The following is a 15,086-nucleotide window of genomic DNA, read 5'->3' on the forward strand; positions in this document are numbered from 1 at the left end:
AGCTTAACTGGAAAGAGTTGAGTTTTTAATTTAAATTTATTTTTTGAATTGGTAATAATACTTCTACATGTTTCAAAATTCCAAAAATATCAAAAGATAAAGAGTGAAAATTACTCCTCATCCCTTCCCCATTTCTCTTCCCCAAGAGCAACTAGGATGTCTGGTTAGTTTGTACCACTCAGTTATCTTGTGTGTATGTGTAAAGATGGTTTCCTCTTTACACAAATGGAAACACTATTTTACACCTTTTCACTAAACAATGCTTCTTGGAGCTCTTTTCCACATGAGTTCATAAAGACAGTTCCCATTTTAAAGTCTGTGTAGTTTTCCACTCCACCAGAAATCACTTAGCCAGTTCCCTGTGGTGGACACTGAGGCTGTTTCCAGATTTTTACTTTTGATATCGATACCACAGCAAATACCATATACAAATAGTCTGCACGCATACAAATATATCTGTAGGGTTCACTATCGGCAACTGGTTTGCTGAGACAACTGGTTTCCATGTTTGTGATTTAGACAGCAACGAACTAAGTGTCCTTCACAGAGGCTGTATCAATTCATGCTCCCCCAGAAATGTGTATGGAACCCTCCTCCCACTTCTGGATAAAAGCCAAGACTGGGAAGGTGGCGGGTGGAAGACACATTGCTACAATCCTCCTGAAAGGTAATTTAACAAGCTACATAAAACCCATTTTCAGAGGAAATGTTCAAAATATAGTTAGAAGCACGTTTCAAGAGAACTAGAAGAGATTCCAATTTTCTAAACACAAGGTAACTTTAAGTACTTTTGGTGTTATGTATAAGATACATGTGTATATTTCAAGAAAACAATTATAAGAAAAATTAACAAAATCTTAAGGTAATGACCATCTCTGGATAGTGGAAGAAGGAGACATTAAATGTTAAATCAATCTTCATATTTTTGAGTATTTTCCAGGTTTTGCTACAAAGAATTTGCATTACTTTTATCAACTAATTAAACTGTGTATTTTCCCTAGTTTACAGTAATTTCCCCTGAGGGGTTTCTTATCTGACTCAGTTTCGAAGTATTATAAGGAAATCAGTAGAAATATTATGCCTAGAAAACATGATCCGAAATGAGAAATGAAAATGTGCAAAGATCTGGGCTGCACAGGAGTGGGTGGCAAGTGGCGACGGTGACAAGCTTGTCCCCAGCTTTCCCAGTGAGGCAACTGCAGCCTCAGCCCACACAGCGTCCATTCTGAGAACTGTGGGAACATGACCCTTAGGCAACTGCCGTTCTGGGGGCCAAGGTGGAGTGGGGACAGGAATCGCAGGCTGGCTTCCCGAGTTGTCCAGAACCGCAAAGTTACTGCCGGGTCTCCCGTCCCCAGGGCACACTGGTAGTTGGAACATTCTGAGTCTGCACCCACCACTGACAGCACAGTGAGGAGGAAAAGTGGAAAGCGGGGAGAGCTCTGGTGCCCAGGCCACTTGGTGTCACGTCACTTCCCCCTCGTGGCCATCCTGCACCAGTGGTGGCAGTGGGAAGGGAATGAAATGAAGGCAGCTGAGATGGTTAGGTGGTAAAATCAACAGGACATCCAACTCCTGGCTTGAAGAGTGGAATGGCAGATGGTAACATACCCTGTGGAAGGGACCGGGGGAGGAGGGACAGGTCTGCACTGGAAAGTGGCATTTCCGTCTGGATTGGTGGTGTGTTCGGAGTCTGTGGGACATCTTGGGGGAGCTGAAGCTCAGAGACCAAGATCTGGGAGCGAGTGACACAAAGCCACAGGTGTGGATGGGGACATCAGAGGGGTGTGTGGGGACAGCGCCCCAGGGATCCCAGCATTTAAAAGGGGCAGGGAGGGCAAGAAGCCCCTGGAGAGATGGAAGGACTCTGAATGAGGGCAGATTTCAGGACGCCAGGGGGCTGAGCTTTGGAAGGAGGGGGCCCCGCCAGCTGGACAATCCGGGAGATGAAGACACAGCCCCTGAGAAGAAAATGGGGAGCACTGACGGTCCCTCCAAGAGACTGGAGCAGAAATGTGGCAGCAGGTTCGGCGATCTGCCTCTCCATCACCCACTTCCCGAGACCTCTTTGTACAGGTCTTTGTCTCAGAGGTTAGAAAAGCTGAACATGAGCTTTCTGAGCCCCCTCATCATTAAGGGAGGCCCTGGGACCCAGCCTTGGCCAGTGAGACATAAGTGGGCCTCTGCCAGGAGCTTCTGGGAAAGCCTTTTCTTTGACCCTTGCCAAAGAAATGAGTGCTGCCTCCCTCTTCCTCCAGTCTGGATTGTGATGCAATAGCTGAGTGGCAGCAGCCTCCCCATGACCATGAGGGACAGGCTGCAAGAAAACCCAGATTCTGACATAGCTGAGCCACTGAAGACAGCCTGTGAACAAAGCCTGATTTGTTTAAGCCACTGTTAACTGGGCGTTGACTTCAGATTCTACCTCCACTACCTGGCCGTGCAGCCTTGGGACAGTAACTGGTCCTGTGCTTTGTTTTCCTTAAGTGTAAAATGACACACATCACAGGACCATCTGAAAACACACCTCCTCTCAGCTATGTAAGCAGAAGTTTATCTGCTAAGCACGAAATAGGAGCTGGTGCGGGCCAAGCTATGAGGACAGAGCTCCCGTGACAGTGAGAGCTGATGCGAAAAGCCATGAGGACAAACCTTGAGGAAAGGTGAGCACAGAGCAGAGAAACTGGAGCTTCAACGGGGTCTCGTGGAGTCTCTGCACATACGCCATGAGGCTGCAAGCATCCCAGAGGCCGGCTCTGCTACAACGGATACTGGGGCCATGGCACTCACAGCATCCGAAGAACAGAAATGGACATGCAAGTCTGGGTGGGGTTCCAACACTCAGCCACAGTGACCCAGTGCTGAGTGCTGATGCTCAGTCACCGGCCCGGCTCCCAGAGGTGCTGCCACGCCCCTCTGTGGGGAAATCCCTTCAACGCTTGGCCAATGCAACGTTCCTTCTGCAGGGTATTTTTGGGAACAATTTCTACAAGCTGAGATGTGCCCTATTCAATTTTCTTTCCTTCCAACTTCTGGTGTTTATGGTTTGTATTTAACTTTGCTAGTTTCAGCAACTGCAGCAGGAACAGCGAACAAACAAGAAAAGGCAACGGTTGTGAGTAACTGAAGCACAGACGTAGAGTCCCAGTGGGCTGGACATTTCATTTCCGGAGGGTCCTTGAGGTCTTTAATTCTAGGTTAGAGAGCAGGCAGGTTAAAATCCTTGGGTTTTGCATCCTTTATGCTATACATAGCATTTGGATCACACCACGGAGACAACGTTCTTCTTTATGTCAAGAACAGCAGAGACGAAGGTCAGGAAGCTCTGCTTTCCTCAGGAGGAAAACCAGAGGAAAGCAAAAAGATGACCCAGGCGAAGTTTCCAACAGTGGACATGAAAATGCTCACATGAGACAGTCCCGTGTTGTATAAAAAGCAGCCGTTTTCTAAGAAGTCTGGCCCTCCTCGGGGTTGACAGCTGAGAGAGAGGTCTTCCAGCAGAGACCCCATGGAGAAGGGAGCTGCGCTTGGGAAGGGGCCGATGGCTTGTGAGAACAGAACGGGGGCGTCACACAGCACAGCCCAGCGACCGGAGGCCAAGTCAGAAGTCAGTCTGCCAGGCTGGGAGGGTCTGAGGGGCAGGCCTGGGATGGGCACAAAAGTGAGGTTACTCTACTGTTTCCAACACAGAAGAAAAAACTACAAAGGGGACACCTGTAAATTAAAAGAGACCTAAGGAAAGTATCAACCAAACGCACTGGGTGGTTTCTCTTTAGATCACAATTAGAAGAAACCACACAGAAAACCAAACTTACAAGGCAACCAGGAACACCGGAACACAAGCTGCGTGGTGATGCAGCTTGAGGAACTGCAACTGAGGAACTGTTGTTTCTGTTTAGATGTGATAGTGGTAATGTAGTTTTACTTGAGATTTAATAAAATTAGTAATTTTTCCTTTTTCATCATGGACATTCTTATGAGAAACCAACACTGTCCCCCCTTTACTGCAATGCAGGGAAGGAAGAATACGAACACTGACCCTGGGCCACATCCTCGACTCCCACTCCCTCAGGCCATGGCGGGTTTACCCAGCCGGTGTTTCTGCACTATCAGTGCAGACATCAACACGGTGAAAAAGGCAAAGTCTTAGCACAATTACAAAACAGTTTTGTCCCCACGGACCAGCATAGTTACATACATATTTTTGAAAGTCCTTGCTTTTTAGAGATATTCAGAAAAATGGATGAAATGACTTGATTTCTGGAGCTGCTGTGAAAATAATCCTGTGGTAGGTAGGGGTGCCAGTGAAAATGTATTATCCATGTTTCACATGGAATGCCCAAAATAAAATGCTAAAATTTAGATTACTCAGAAAAATAAGTGGATTCTCTTCCTTCTTCACACCAAACTACAAAGGCCACCAAATACTGAAAAAAAAATTACTGAAAAACATTCTGTACATTCATTAATGATATCATTTGTTCAAGTCAAATGCATAGGACTGTTAGTCTAGCCCTCATCCATCAATTTCCAGAGTCAGGAAAGTCAGCGGTTGTGTTGGGTGTGGCTTCTCCACTGCGGGGCCGATGACTCTTGGTTGAGGGCTGTTTGGAGCTTTGTGGGTGTTCAGCCGCATCTCTGGCCTCTCCCATTGGATGCCAGTGGCATAGCTCCCTTCCACCAGTCCTGACAACCAAAATGTGTCCAGACATCACCAAATGTCTCGTAGGGAACAAAACCACGATGACTTGAGATCCTCCATCTCACAGCAACATGGGTGTTCTAAGACGATGGTTTTCAACAGGAGCTGTGACAGCCTGAAAAGCTGTGGAATTTCCCGGGGCTTCTCTGTCACCCGATTTGGGCGTGAGTGTGGCTGCCACACAGGCTCTAATGACCCTGAAGTGCGGACCCGGCCCCATGGACTGTGTATGTATGTGTGAAACCACCTGGTGGTAATGTATGAACTGAGACCCTGGCTCGACCTCAAACACAAATTAATTGACATACAAACACAAACTGATTCCTGCATGTTTAGAATGTTATACAAAATCTTCCAGAAATGCAATGGCATTCTGTCTTGCTCAAAACCTTTTCGAAGAGTTAGTCACCACTCTGGAAAATCACACCCATCTAGGAATGACCCTTTTAGGGTTTCCTGGCCGACACCACACCGTGTATGACGGCAAATGACAGGCGGTGCTCCCGGCCTCCGGGTACAGAGGCCGCCCAGTCCCAGGGACAGACTCCACACCAACTCAGCACACATTACCCTGTCGGAAGTTACTTTTGTTTTAATTATCCTTTACAGACGGGGCCATTCGTGGATTTTCTGACATCACACACATGTAGGTTACATCACCGGTGAATTCATTTCAGGGTAACAGGAGGTTGGGGGCACTAGGCTTGAGAGAATGCAGAGGCACTGACCCCAGGTGTTCGGGAAGCATCATTCCCTTAGGAAACCCGAGGGCACTTGTACCCCCAGCCCCCTTTCCGTAAACACACCATGCGGACTTACCACATCTTTGTACCTGGACTTCAAAAGTCATCCTCAGTTTCTCCCCTACGTGGATTCTCGGATGTCAAATAGCACAGACGTGCCCACAGGAGGCTCTTCCACCCCAATAACATGCACTGGGTTTTTCTCTTGCATGATTTCGTGGATGTCAAACAGGGCAAGCGCTCGGCCGGCAGGCTGTCCGGCCTTCATCCCGCCCCCAGGATTCTCGCCCGAGGGTGCCAGCGGGTGCCGGCTGAGGTGCGGGCTCCGGCCGCGGGGCTGCTGGCGCCGCCGGCCTCGGCCGGGGGGCTCCTCCCGGCTGTGCGTGATCTGGTGTCGGATGAGGTGCGAGCTCTGACTGAAACACTTGCCACACTGGCCACACTTGAAGGGCCTGTCGCTCCGGGGGGCCCTCTCACCCGGGGCCAGGGGTTCCGGCCACTCAGGCTTCGTGAGAGCCGGCATCTGCTCGAAGACCAGCCTCTCCCCGACGTGCTTGCGCTGGTGCTGGGCCAGGGAAGAGCTGTGCCGGAAGCCCTTCCCGCAGTGGTTGCACTCATAGGGCCGCTCCTCAGTGTGAGTCCTCAGGTGCAGGAACAGGCAGGTGGTCCGCGAGAAGGCCTTCCCGCACACGCTGCAGGCGTAGGGCTTCTCCCCGGTGTGCGTGCGCCGGTGGCGGCCCAGGGAGGAGTTCTGGTTGAAGGCGCGCCCGCAGTCCTGACACTCGTAGGGCTTCTCCCCGGTGTGGATCCTCCGGTGGACCGTGAGGTGAGTGCTGTGGCAGAAAGACTTGCCGCACTCAGCACACTTGTAGGGCTTGTCACCCGTGTGGATGCGCTCGTGCTGGACCAGGGAGGAGTTCTGGCTGAAGGCCTTCCCGCACTCCTTGCACATGTACGGCCTCTCCCCCGTGTGGATCCTCTTGTGCACCGTGAGGTGCGCGTTGTGGTTGAAGGACTTCCCGCAGTCAGCACACTTGTAGGGTTTATCCTGAGCCTGGCTGCGTACGGGCTCTGGCCCGGGAACAGTTGGCCCCGGGGCTTTGCCACAGTCACTGCCGTCACCCAGCTGTTGTCCTGAGCCCGTCTGCTGACCCGCTGAGCTGGAGTTCTGTTCCAAGATGGGAGCCTGTGAGTCATGGGTCCACAAGTATCCTGCCCCAGAGATCTCTGGGAATGGGTGCAGGTCTGAACTCACCACACAGTCTTCCCCGAGTTGGATGCTTTCGTGGCTTCCATCTCGAACTGGTCCTTCCTTGAGGCTGAATTCCAATTGCCTCAAATGACCCTGGTCTGTCTCTGGTACTTCGGGGACCTGGCCCTCACACCCCGCATCTTCCCCAGGGGTGGCGGGACACGGAGCCTCCATCAGGAGGCCTTCCTCTCCCTTCTCGTCAGGAAGGCCCTGCTCCCGGGGTGGCACTCGGCCTTCAGGTCCAGGCTCCCAGCCTGAAAGAAAACCGGAGAGTTGTGAGGGGCTGGGGGAGAAAACCCAGAGCCTGTGTCCTGTGTCCTGAGGACCTGCGCAACCTCCAGGCAAATCCCAATTCTGCTGTTACTGCAACACCAGTGCCCTGTCTGCACAGATTCACTCACTCACTCTTTTCAACAACTTCTTCAGCACCCATCATGGCCAGATATTGATATTGGTCAGGAGCTGGCACAGTACAGCCCCCAAGCTACTAAGTGTTTTTAGGTTTTTAAATAACTGTAGGAAAAAAATACATGACAGAGATGGCAAAATTTGGAAGCTGTCCCCTGGCTGTTCGGTCAGACAGCCATGGAGGTCCTGCTGACGAGGCAGTCTGCAGGTGACACTAAGCTCACTCATCAGCTGATCTTCAACCTCAAAACAGGGAGATGATGCAGGATTAGCGGGGTGGGCCCAAAGTCACCCCCTCAACCTTGAAAAGCAGGAGGAGGCAGAAGGGAGAGGCTGGCTGGGCAGAAGGCATGAGCCAGAGGATTCAGGGGCATCTCGAAGCTGAGAACAGCTCCTGGATGACAGTCTGCAAGGAACCCGAGTCCTGTGACCTCTGGGAACTGGATTCTGCCAACAAGCTGGCCAAGCCCAGATGCGGACGGACTCTCCCTGAGCCTCCCAGTAAGTTCACCCCAACCCCCAGCCCGCTGACAACACCCAGAGCAGACACGTGGGTCAGGTCTGACAGCACTGTGAGATGATAAATGCGTGTTGTGTAAGCTGCTGTGTTTGTGCTGATTCGTTCCAGCGCTGAGAGGAAACACACTTGGAGACTGCACATGGCTTGCAAAGCCGAAAATATGTGCTGTCTGGCCCCAGAGGCTGGGGATAAAGCCCTGGCCTTGAAGCCAAGGAGACAGACACTGGGAAAGGTGCACGAGGAGCAGTGGGGTGGCAGGGGACGAGGAGATCAGTTTTAGGAAACCTAGTGTGACAGGACAGGTCCCCAAGTGCAGGTGCCCTCTTGCATTTAGGATACCTTGGGAGAAGCAGCCCCTGGTCCCAGGACCCCCCCAGGGTCAGAATCGCCACTCGGGCAGGCAAGGTGCTCAGCTCCCTGCAGGACAGTGAAGGTGGAACAGCTCACCAGAGAACAGGCCTGAACTCGGCACAACCTGTTCTCGGGAAGTCTGAGTCCTAAATCAGTGCCGGTGGGGCCACACCCCTGGGGGCTGCAGGAATGGGTTTCCGGGCCATTTCTGGCTGTGAGAGGCTGCCAAGTGCCCATACCCCTGCCTCCACCTCCAGGGCCAGTGACTGAGCACCTACAGCCTCGGCACCAGCTGTCCTCTTCCTGCCTCCCTGACACCAGGGCTGCTGTGACTGTACTGGGCTGGCCCCACAACACAGAAGGCAATTCTGACGGTGATGGCAGGCACATCTTTGGGGGCCCCAATCCCCTCGAACCTCCTCCCTGGCTGGAATTCTGTCTAGAGCACACAAATGTGTGCTCACTCACTCAGGGGCCATCTCACCAACCAGTATCCACAGCCAGGTCCCAGAGCTGATGGGAGCAGGTCCTCAGATGTGAGGCAGAGAGGCGCACTGGCCCAGGGAGAGGGGCAGGAGGGGCTGAGGCCAGGCGGGCAGCGGGCGCCCATCCACTCACCCCCAGCCCCTGAACTTGACTCCACGCACAACCCCCAGAGGGCCTCGTAAACACACCAGTCAGTCCATACGGAGACTCGGACAGGAATGTTCACAGTGGCACTGTCACCAGAGCCCAAGAATGGAAACAAACCAAACGTCCATGCATGGATAAATAACCATGGTCCAGCCACAAAGGGATGTTATTCAGCCACAAAAAGGAATGAAGCATACACGCAACTGAACCCCAAAAATGTGACACTCATAGAGATAAGTTAGACACATACAAACCGTTATGGACAAAATAAGCTGTAAGGCTATACTGCACAGCACGGGGAATATAGATACAGCCGATATTTTATAATAACTGGAGTACAGCCTTTAAAATATAAATGGAGTAGAGCCTTTCAAAACTGTGAATCACTATATGGGACACCTGTACTTTATATAATATTGTACATCATCTACACTTCAATTAAAAAAAAAATAGAAAAAAGAAAAATCAGCTCGACACCAAGGGCACACACTTCAAGATTCTATTTAAATGGAACATCCACAATATGCAAATCCACAGACAGAAAGTAGATCAGTGGTGCCCGGGGCTGAGGGACAAGGTCACAGGGAGTGAGTGCTTGGGATACTGTCATGTAGTGAAACATACACATTTGGTCTTCATCCCTGGTTCCTGGCATATGGCTCCTAAAACCCTTGGAATTTCCGTGGTGAGAGGGGTGAGGAATGTCTTTTGTTAATCGTAATAAATCCTCCTCAACCATTCAAGTTTATGCTACTGGGGTGACCCTGGTGGGGCCCCTAGACAGCTTCAGGATGGGGGGCTTCAGCCTCTCTCCCCCGACATCTGACTGTTCATTTGTAACCTTTACATTATCATTTATACTAAAAAAAAAAACCCACAGTAAAAGTAAGTAGTGTTTCCCTGAGATCTATGATCTGTGAGCAAATTCGTGAACCTGAGAGGGGGGAGCGTGGAAGCCCTGGTTTAGTCAGTCTGTCAGAAGTACGGGAGGCCTCGCCTTGTGACTGGTGTCTGAAGTGGGGGCAGCCTCACAGGCCTGAGTCCCTCATCCGTGGGGAGCACAGGTGAGGAGGCCACAGGGCATGGGAAGCACTCCACCCAGGGGATGGGAGGACGGGCCAGATCGCCTATGCATAAAAGAACTAGGCGGGCAGGCCCACTGCCATCCCAGGAGGGCCAGCTTTCAAGGCTGGACTTGGAACCTAGACCTGGAAGGGCTGCCACAAACCTAGCTGCTAAGAGAGGGTCCCTGTGCCCAACTGTCTGTGCCAACGGTACGGTTTACGGTGAACACCTGCTTTCCCCTTGGAGCTAGGGGTCTTGTTCTGTGTCAGGCAGGGGTGTTCACGTGACCAGCCCCCAGTAAACCCCTGGCACAGACCCTATAGTGAGCTTCCCTGGAAGCCAATGTTTCTCACGTGTTGTCGTGACTCACAGCCAGGGCAACAGAGCACGTTCAGGGTGACTTCACTGAGAAGGACCTGGAAGCTGGCACCTGGCTCCCCCTGGACTCAGCCCCACCCTTTGCCCTTTGCCCACCGTCCTCTGTAGCCTGTCCTGTCTCGGAGACCCTGACCCTCCACCATCCAAGCAGCACAAGTGCTCCTGTTCGGGACTCCCACTCGGCAGGTTCTCACCTGGACAGCAGCCCTGGGCAAGTTCTCTCTCTGCCACCCACAGCTCAGCCCCTTGCTCCAGCTGAGAGATGACTTCGGGTTTGGGAAGCTCAGGCCCTGGAAACAAAGAAAGACAAAGAAGGTGAGGGTCTGCTCCAGCCTAGACTCCTAACCATCAGGACACGGGGGCAGAAAAGGGCAGACACCTTCCTACCCACACATCCCACAGGCAATGAGGATTCAAGGTCTCTGATCCCTAGCCCACAGTCAAGTCCTAGCACCAGAGGCCCGCTGACCCGTAACCCATGAAGAATAAGTCACCGCAGGAATCTGACTGTCAGCTCGGGAAGCGGGCCTCACCCACAGAAAGCAAGTGCCCAAAGGTCTCCAGCATCACATCACGGTACAGCGTCCTCTGGGCAGGCCCCAGCTGCCCCCACTCCTCCTGGGTGAAGTCCACGGCCACGTCCCGGAAGGTCACCGGCTCCTGAAACATCACACACACACTCAATCAGCTGAACTGTCCCCACTGGTGCTCTCAGGAAGAGGAACAGGGAAGGTGAAGACAAGCAGGCCAGTGTCCTGAGAGGGTGCACGTTCTGAGCGATGCAAGTCAGGTCTTGCTGGGCACCTCCTGGGCTGCTGTGCGTGGTGTGCCTTGTACGGCGAGGACAGGAGAAGGCGTTCAGTCAAGATCAAAGCCAACCACCGCAGACCTACAACTGACCTCAGACAGGTAAGGGTGCCAACAGAGACAATCTAAACTGCTGACTCGCAGATTTGTAGGCTAAAGAAATGGCTGCTGTTCTAAGCCACTAAGTTTTGGGATAGTTTTTTGTGCAGCAAGAGCTAACTGACACACTAAGAAGTCCTTAGATTCAAAGCAAGGCTTGTTATCCTCCCTGAAAAGAGGGGTGTGCAGCTGGAGTCAGAAACTTGCCGGCCTTCAGAGACTGGGCAGGCTCACAGGTAATAACTGAAATGGGCCCATGTAAGACAATTGTGTAGCAAATACGCAGAACCCTTTGGTTGGGAGTGGAGGTCTCTGCTCCAGTCCGCGTATCCTCACCTCACACTCAGAAGGTCCTCCAGCTCTGTTCATGCTGTCTGTGCCTCCTGCCCCCATCGCCTACTCTGCACGCATTGCCAGCAATGGCCCAGCTGTCAGGTCCACTTGAGTACTGGTCTGTCCAGACCACAAGACCTCTCAGTGGCATCATATGAGTCCTTCATGTCTCCTCCTGGAATTCTAGCAGGAGCCCACTCCTTGCTGTCTCGTGACACTCTCTGCTGCTGCCCTTGGACCCCTGCTCTGCACTGTAGGGGCCTGGAGGGATGGGCTCTGCCAGATCCCTTTCCTCCATACACTCTCCCCCAGCTGACCAGGCTGCCCTAGCATCAACCGGCACCTGGTCATTGAGCCCACCTCCTACAAGTATGTGCCTCAGTTAGCTCTCATTGTCTCTGCTACCCACCCCCCAAATTTCTAAATGTTTTTTTTTCCCTCAAACCCATGTCATTCCTGCTTCAAATATTTGAACAGCTCCTTTTCACCTTTGGATACAGGAAATCCTTTTTAGCCTGGCTATGGTTCGGTGAAGAATGGCCCCCAAAGATATCCGGGTCCTAGTTCCTGGAACCTGTGAATGTCATAATGGCAAGAAGGACTTTGTGGATGTGACCAAGGATTTTTTTTTTAAAAAAGGGGGATTATCCTGGATTATCCAGGTGGCCCCTAAATGCAATCACAAATGTCCTTGGAAAGGAAAGGCAAAGGGAGATTTAACTACAGGAGGCAGAGGACAACGTGATCACTGAAGCAAAATGCTATGCACAGGCTCTGAAGAGGGATAAAGGGCCATGAGCCAAGAAATGCAAGGTTTACAGCTCTAACAGATGCAAAAGCCAAGGAGATGGATTCCCCCAGAGTCTTGACAGGAAGGGGAACCTGGTTCCACCTTGAGTTCAGCCCTCTGACCCCCAGAACTCTGAGAGTAAACGTGTACTGTTTTAAGCCAGTACCCCTGTAGTCATCTGTTACAGCAGCCAAAGCATACAAGTACATTGGACCTCAAGGCCCTCCACTTCTGGCCCTGGCCTCCTGCGGTGGCTGGCCTCCAAGACAGCCACCAGTGGCCCCCCAGCCCTTGTGTAGTCCCCTCCTAAACTGAGTGGGTTTGACTTCTGCAACTGATATTGTAGGGTGTGAATTCTGACCCCAGGTCACAAAGGGCATTGTGACCTCCACCTTGCCCTCTTCTAGGTCACTCACTTTGCGGGCCAGGTGCCATGTTGTGAGGACACCCAAGCAGCTCCACAGGGTGGCCCACGTGGAAAGGAACAGAGGCCTCCTGCCAACTGTCATGTGAATGAGCCACCCAGGAGATGGATCCTCCAGCCCCAATCAAGTCTCAGGTGACAGCAGTCCAGGCTAACATCTTAACTGTCAATTCATGGGCTCAGGCGAGACCCACCAGCTAAGTCATTTCAGAATTCCTACCATTAGAAACTGAGATGATATTTACTGCTGTTTTAGGCTACTAAGTCTTGCGTTATTCCTTACACAGCAACAGATAATGAACACACTTCCTCTTAAACCTCTCTTACTGCTGACAAAGACTTTGTCCTTGACCAAACTTTAGTTGGCCTTCTCCGAATTCTCTTCCCAACTAAGCCCTAACCTTTGGGCTTGTGTGTCCATTTAGCATCAGGTAGTTTAACCAAAAACCCTGTCACATTGGTTTAGCCAGGATCCCATCATCCACATCTGATCACTCATGATATCTTTTCAAAGTCCTCATCCCCCACAATCCTCCAGGTAATATCCCAGCACTTAGCCTCCTTCAGCAAGAATCCTGTTTTAGGTCAGCGCAGCATTACCCCCGTTATAAACCCCAGCTTCTCTTGTTGTATTCAGAATTGAGTCCAGTTCTATACTGAAGTCTCTTCCCTCTATTGCAACAACAACTGAATACAATCTGTTTTTACTGCTTTAACTACTGTCCGGCTCTCCTATTCTGACTTCCTTCCTGCCTCCTTTCTCCCATCCTCAGCAAAAGCAAACTAAACTAAGGCGGGGTTGCATTTCATGCCAATCTGCAGCAACACACCTCTGAACACATGCACATAGAAAATTATCAAGAGTTTCCCTTTGTCTACCGAATCATAAATAAATGCAGCCCCAGTAACCCAGTCCATAATTTCAAAGACGCAGAGCCTCAGGATTTATGAATTCCTTTCGGCTCCTGCCATGTGGAGTCAGCACTATACGGAGAACACAGGCAGCGGCCACTTTGTCTAGAACGGCTGTAGCTTTCAATCAGGCGCCTCCCAGATGGTCCTGTAAGCAGATTGCCCTGTACTGCAGTCCCCCACAGCCCCGCAGGGGTCGGACCCACGTGGTATGTGGTCACTCGTCCTCACCCCAGAGGCTATGCCCCAGCCGCGGGCCAGGGGCTTCGGGAAGCGGGGCTCCGGGTGTGAGTCGGCGGACTCCGTATGTTGAAGCATCTCTACTCCAGTTACTATTACCCATTCTCACGGCGGCCGGCCTTCGGGGCGGGGACAGGGCCAGCCTGGTCCTCGGGAATGACCCAAAGTCCCACCCCGAAACGGCAAGGCCGGAGGACCCGCGGAGCACGCGCACTAGGGGGCTGGAGAACCCGGGTTCGAATTCCGATGCCACCCCTGACGGCTGGGTTGGTCAGTGAGCCCGACCCGGGCTGCAGTCTCCCAGCAAGTCTCGGGGGATAACGCTGACCCGGCTCACCGCGCGCTGCGAGGGCTAAAGGGGCAAGTCTGAGGGAGACGCCCGCCCGGGGCCCGCTGCCGTCGTTGTTATTGTTACTATTATTGTTCCACCGTACCTGGAGCCGTTCCGCCGGCGGCTCCGTAGCCATCGCCAGTGCAGCCGCTTCCTCCTCCGGGTCCATCCTGGGCCGACAGGTCGAGAACAGCCGCCCGCGGCGACTCTGAATCCGAAAGCCACCCACGCCACACGAACCGCCGGACTCACAGCCCGCCGGACAATGGCGGCCGCGCCGGCGACGCTGCAACTACAGCTCCCAGAAGGCCGTGCGGCGCGGCGCAGCGCCAGGCAAATGAGAGCCTTCGTTGGTCGAGCCTTCGACCAATGGGAACCTTCTGGCTTCAGGCCAATGGGAGGGTCCCCCCGCTTGCCCTTCGGCCAATGGGGCCTTTCTGGCTTCGGGCTAATGGGAGACTCCGCCCGCCGGCCTCCGGCCAATGGGACGCTCAGGCTGAAGCGCAGAGGGCCGGGATGGTGGGGGTCCACCGCCCGACACTGTTGTGTTACGGACCCTGATCGTGGGGGGAAGCCTCCTCCCAGCTCAGCCGTCCCTCAGCCTTGGCCCTCGCAGCCCCGCTTCCAAATGCCAGGCTGCACCCAGGATGCGACAGCTCGCGTTGAAATCGGGGCCTGTTCCGATTTCAGCATCTGGAAAACGCGCAGGAGGAGGCCTGGGGCTTTCCTTTTCTCTCTCCGGATTGGACACTGCTGTTGTACTTAAAATACTTCCCATACTTCAGAATTACACGAACATTTAAATGTTTTGTTAATAGAATAGATTTTGGGAGGCTAGCGGCCGGGAGGGGGCACGCGCGGTTTCTGAGAGCTGATCATGTTCTGTTTCTCAATTTGGGGTGTTCTCTTTGCCATGGGTTATTTCCGTGGGTCTGTCAGAGCCCATTAGAAAGTTTATTAGAAAAGAAGAAAGGCAAAGCAAGTGTTCACCAGGATGCAGTCGAACCAGAACAAATATTTATTTGACCACTTACTGTGTGCTAGGAATCAGGCACAGCAAGGCAGAGGACAGAGATAACTCGCCACGGAGCTCTTGGT

The 15,086-nt window shown here is 52.4% G+C and overlaps 1 protein-coding gene across 4 annotated transcripts; it reads right to left on the bottom strand.

Moving 5' to 3' along the window:
- Positions 1 to 17: 17 nt before the first annotated feature.
- ZNF8 (zinc finger protein 8) lies at positions 18 to 14,287 on the bottom strand. Of its 4 annotated transcripts, none has more exons than XM_072966436.1 (5): positions 14,092 to 14,287; positions 10,586 to 10,712; positions 10,247 to 10,342; positions 5,522 to 6,951; positions 18 to 3,644 (listed from the first exon to the last, which is right to left on the bottom strand). In XM_072966436.1, exons 1-4 carry the CDS (start codon positions 14,155 to 14,157, stop codon positions 5,567 to 5,569), a joined length of 1,674 nt encoding a protein of 557 aa, XP_072822537.1. In that variant the 5' UTR covers positions 14,158 to 14,287; the 3' UTR covers positions 18 to 3,644; positions 5,522 to 5,566. The 4 variants fall into 4 exon arrangements, with proteins under 4 accessions (XP_072822537.1, XP_072822538.1, XP_072822539.1 ...); XM_072966437.1 differs by having other exon boundaries at positions 18 to 4,686; XM_072966438.1 differs by lacking the exon at positions 18 to 3,644 and having other exon boundaries at positions 5,280 to 6,613; positions 6,701 to 6,951.
- Between the last annotated feature and the right edge of the window lie 799 nt (positions 14,288 to 15,086).

The sequence above is a fragment of the Vicugna pacos genome, chromosome 9 (assembly GCF_048564905.1).
Source record: "Vicugna pacos chromosome 9, VicPac4, whole genome shotgun sequence".
Classification (NCBI taxonomy): domain Eukaryota; kingdom Metazoa; phylum Chordata; class Mammalia; order Artiodactyla; family Camelidae; genus Vicugna; species Vicugna pacos.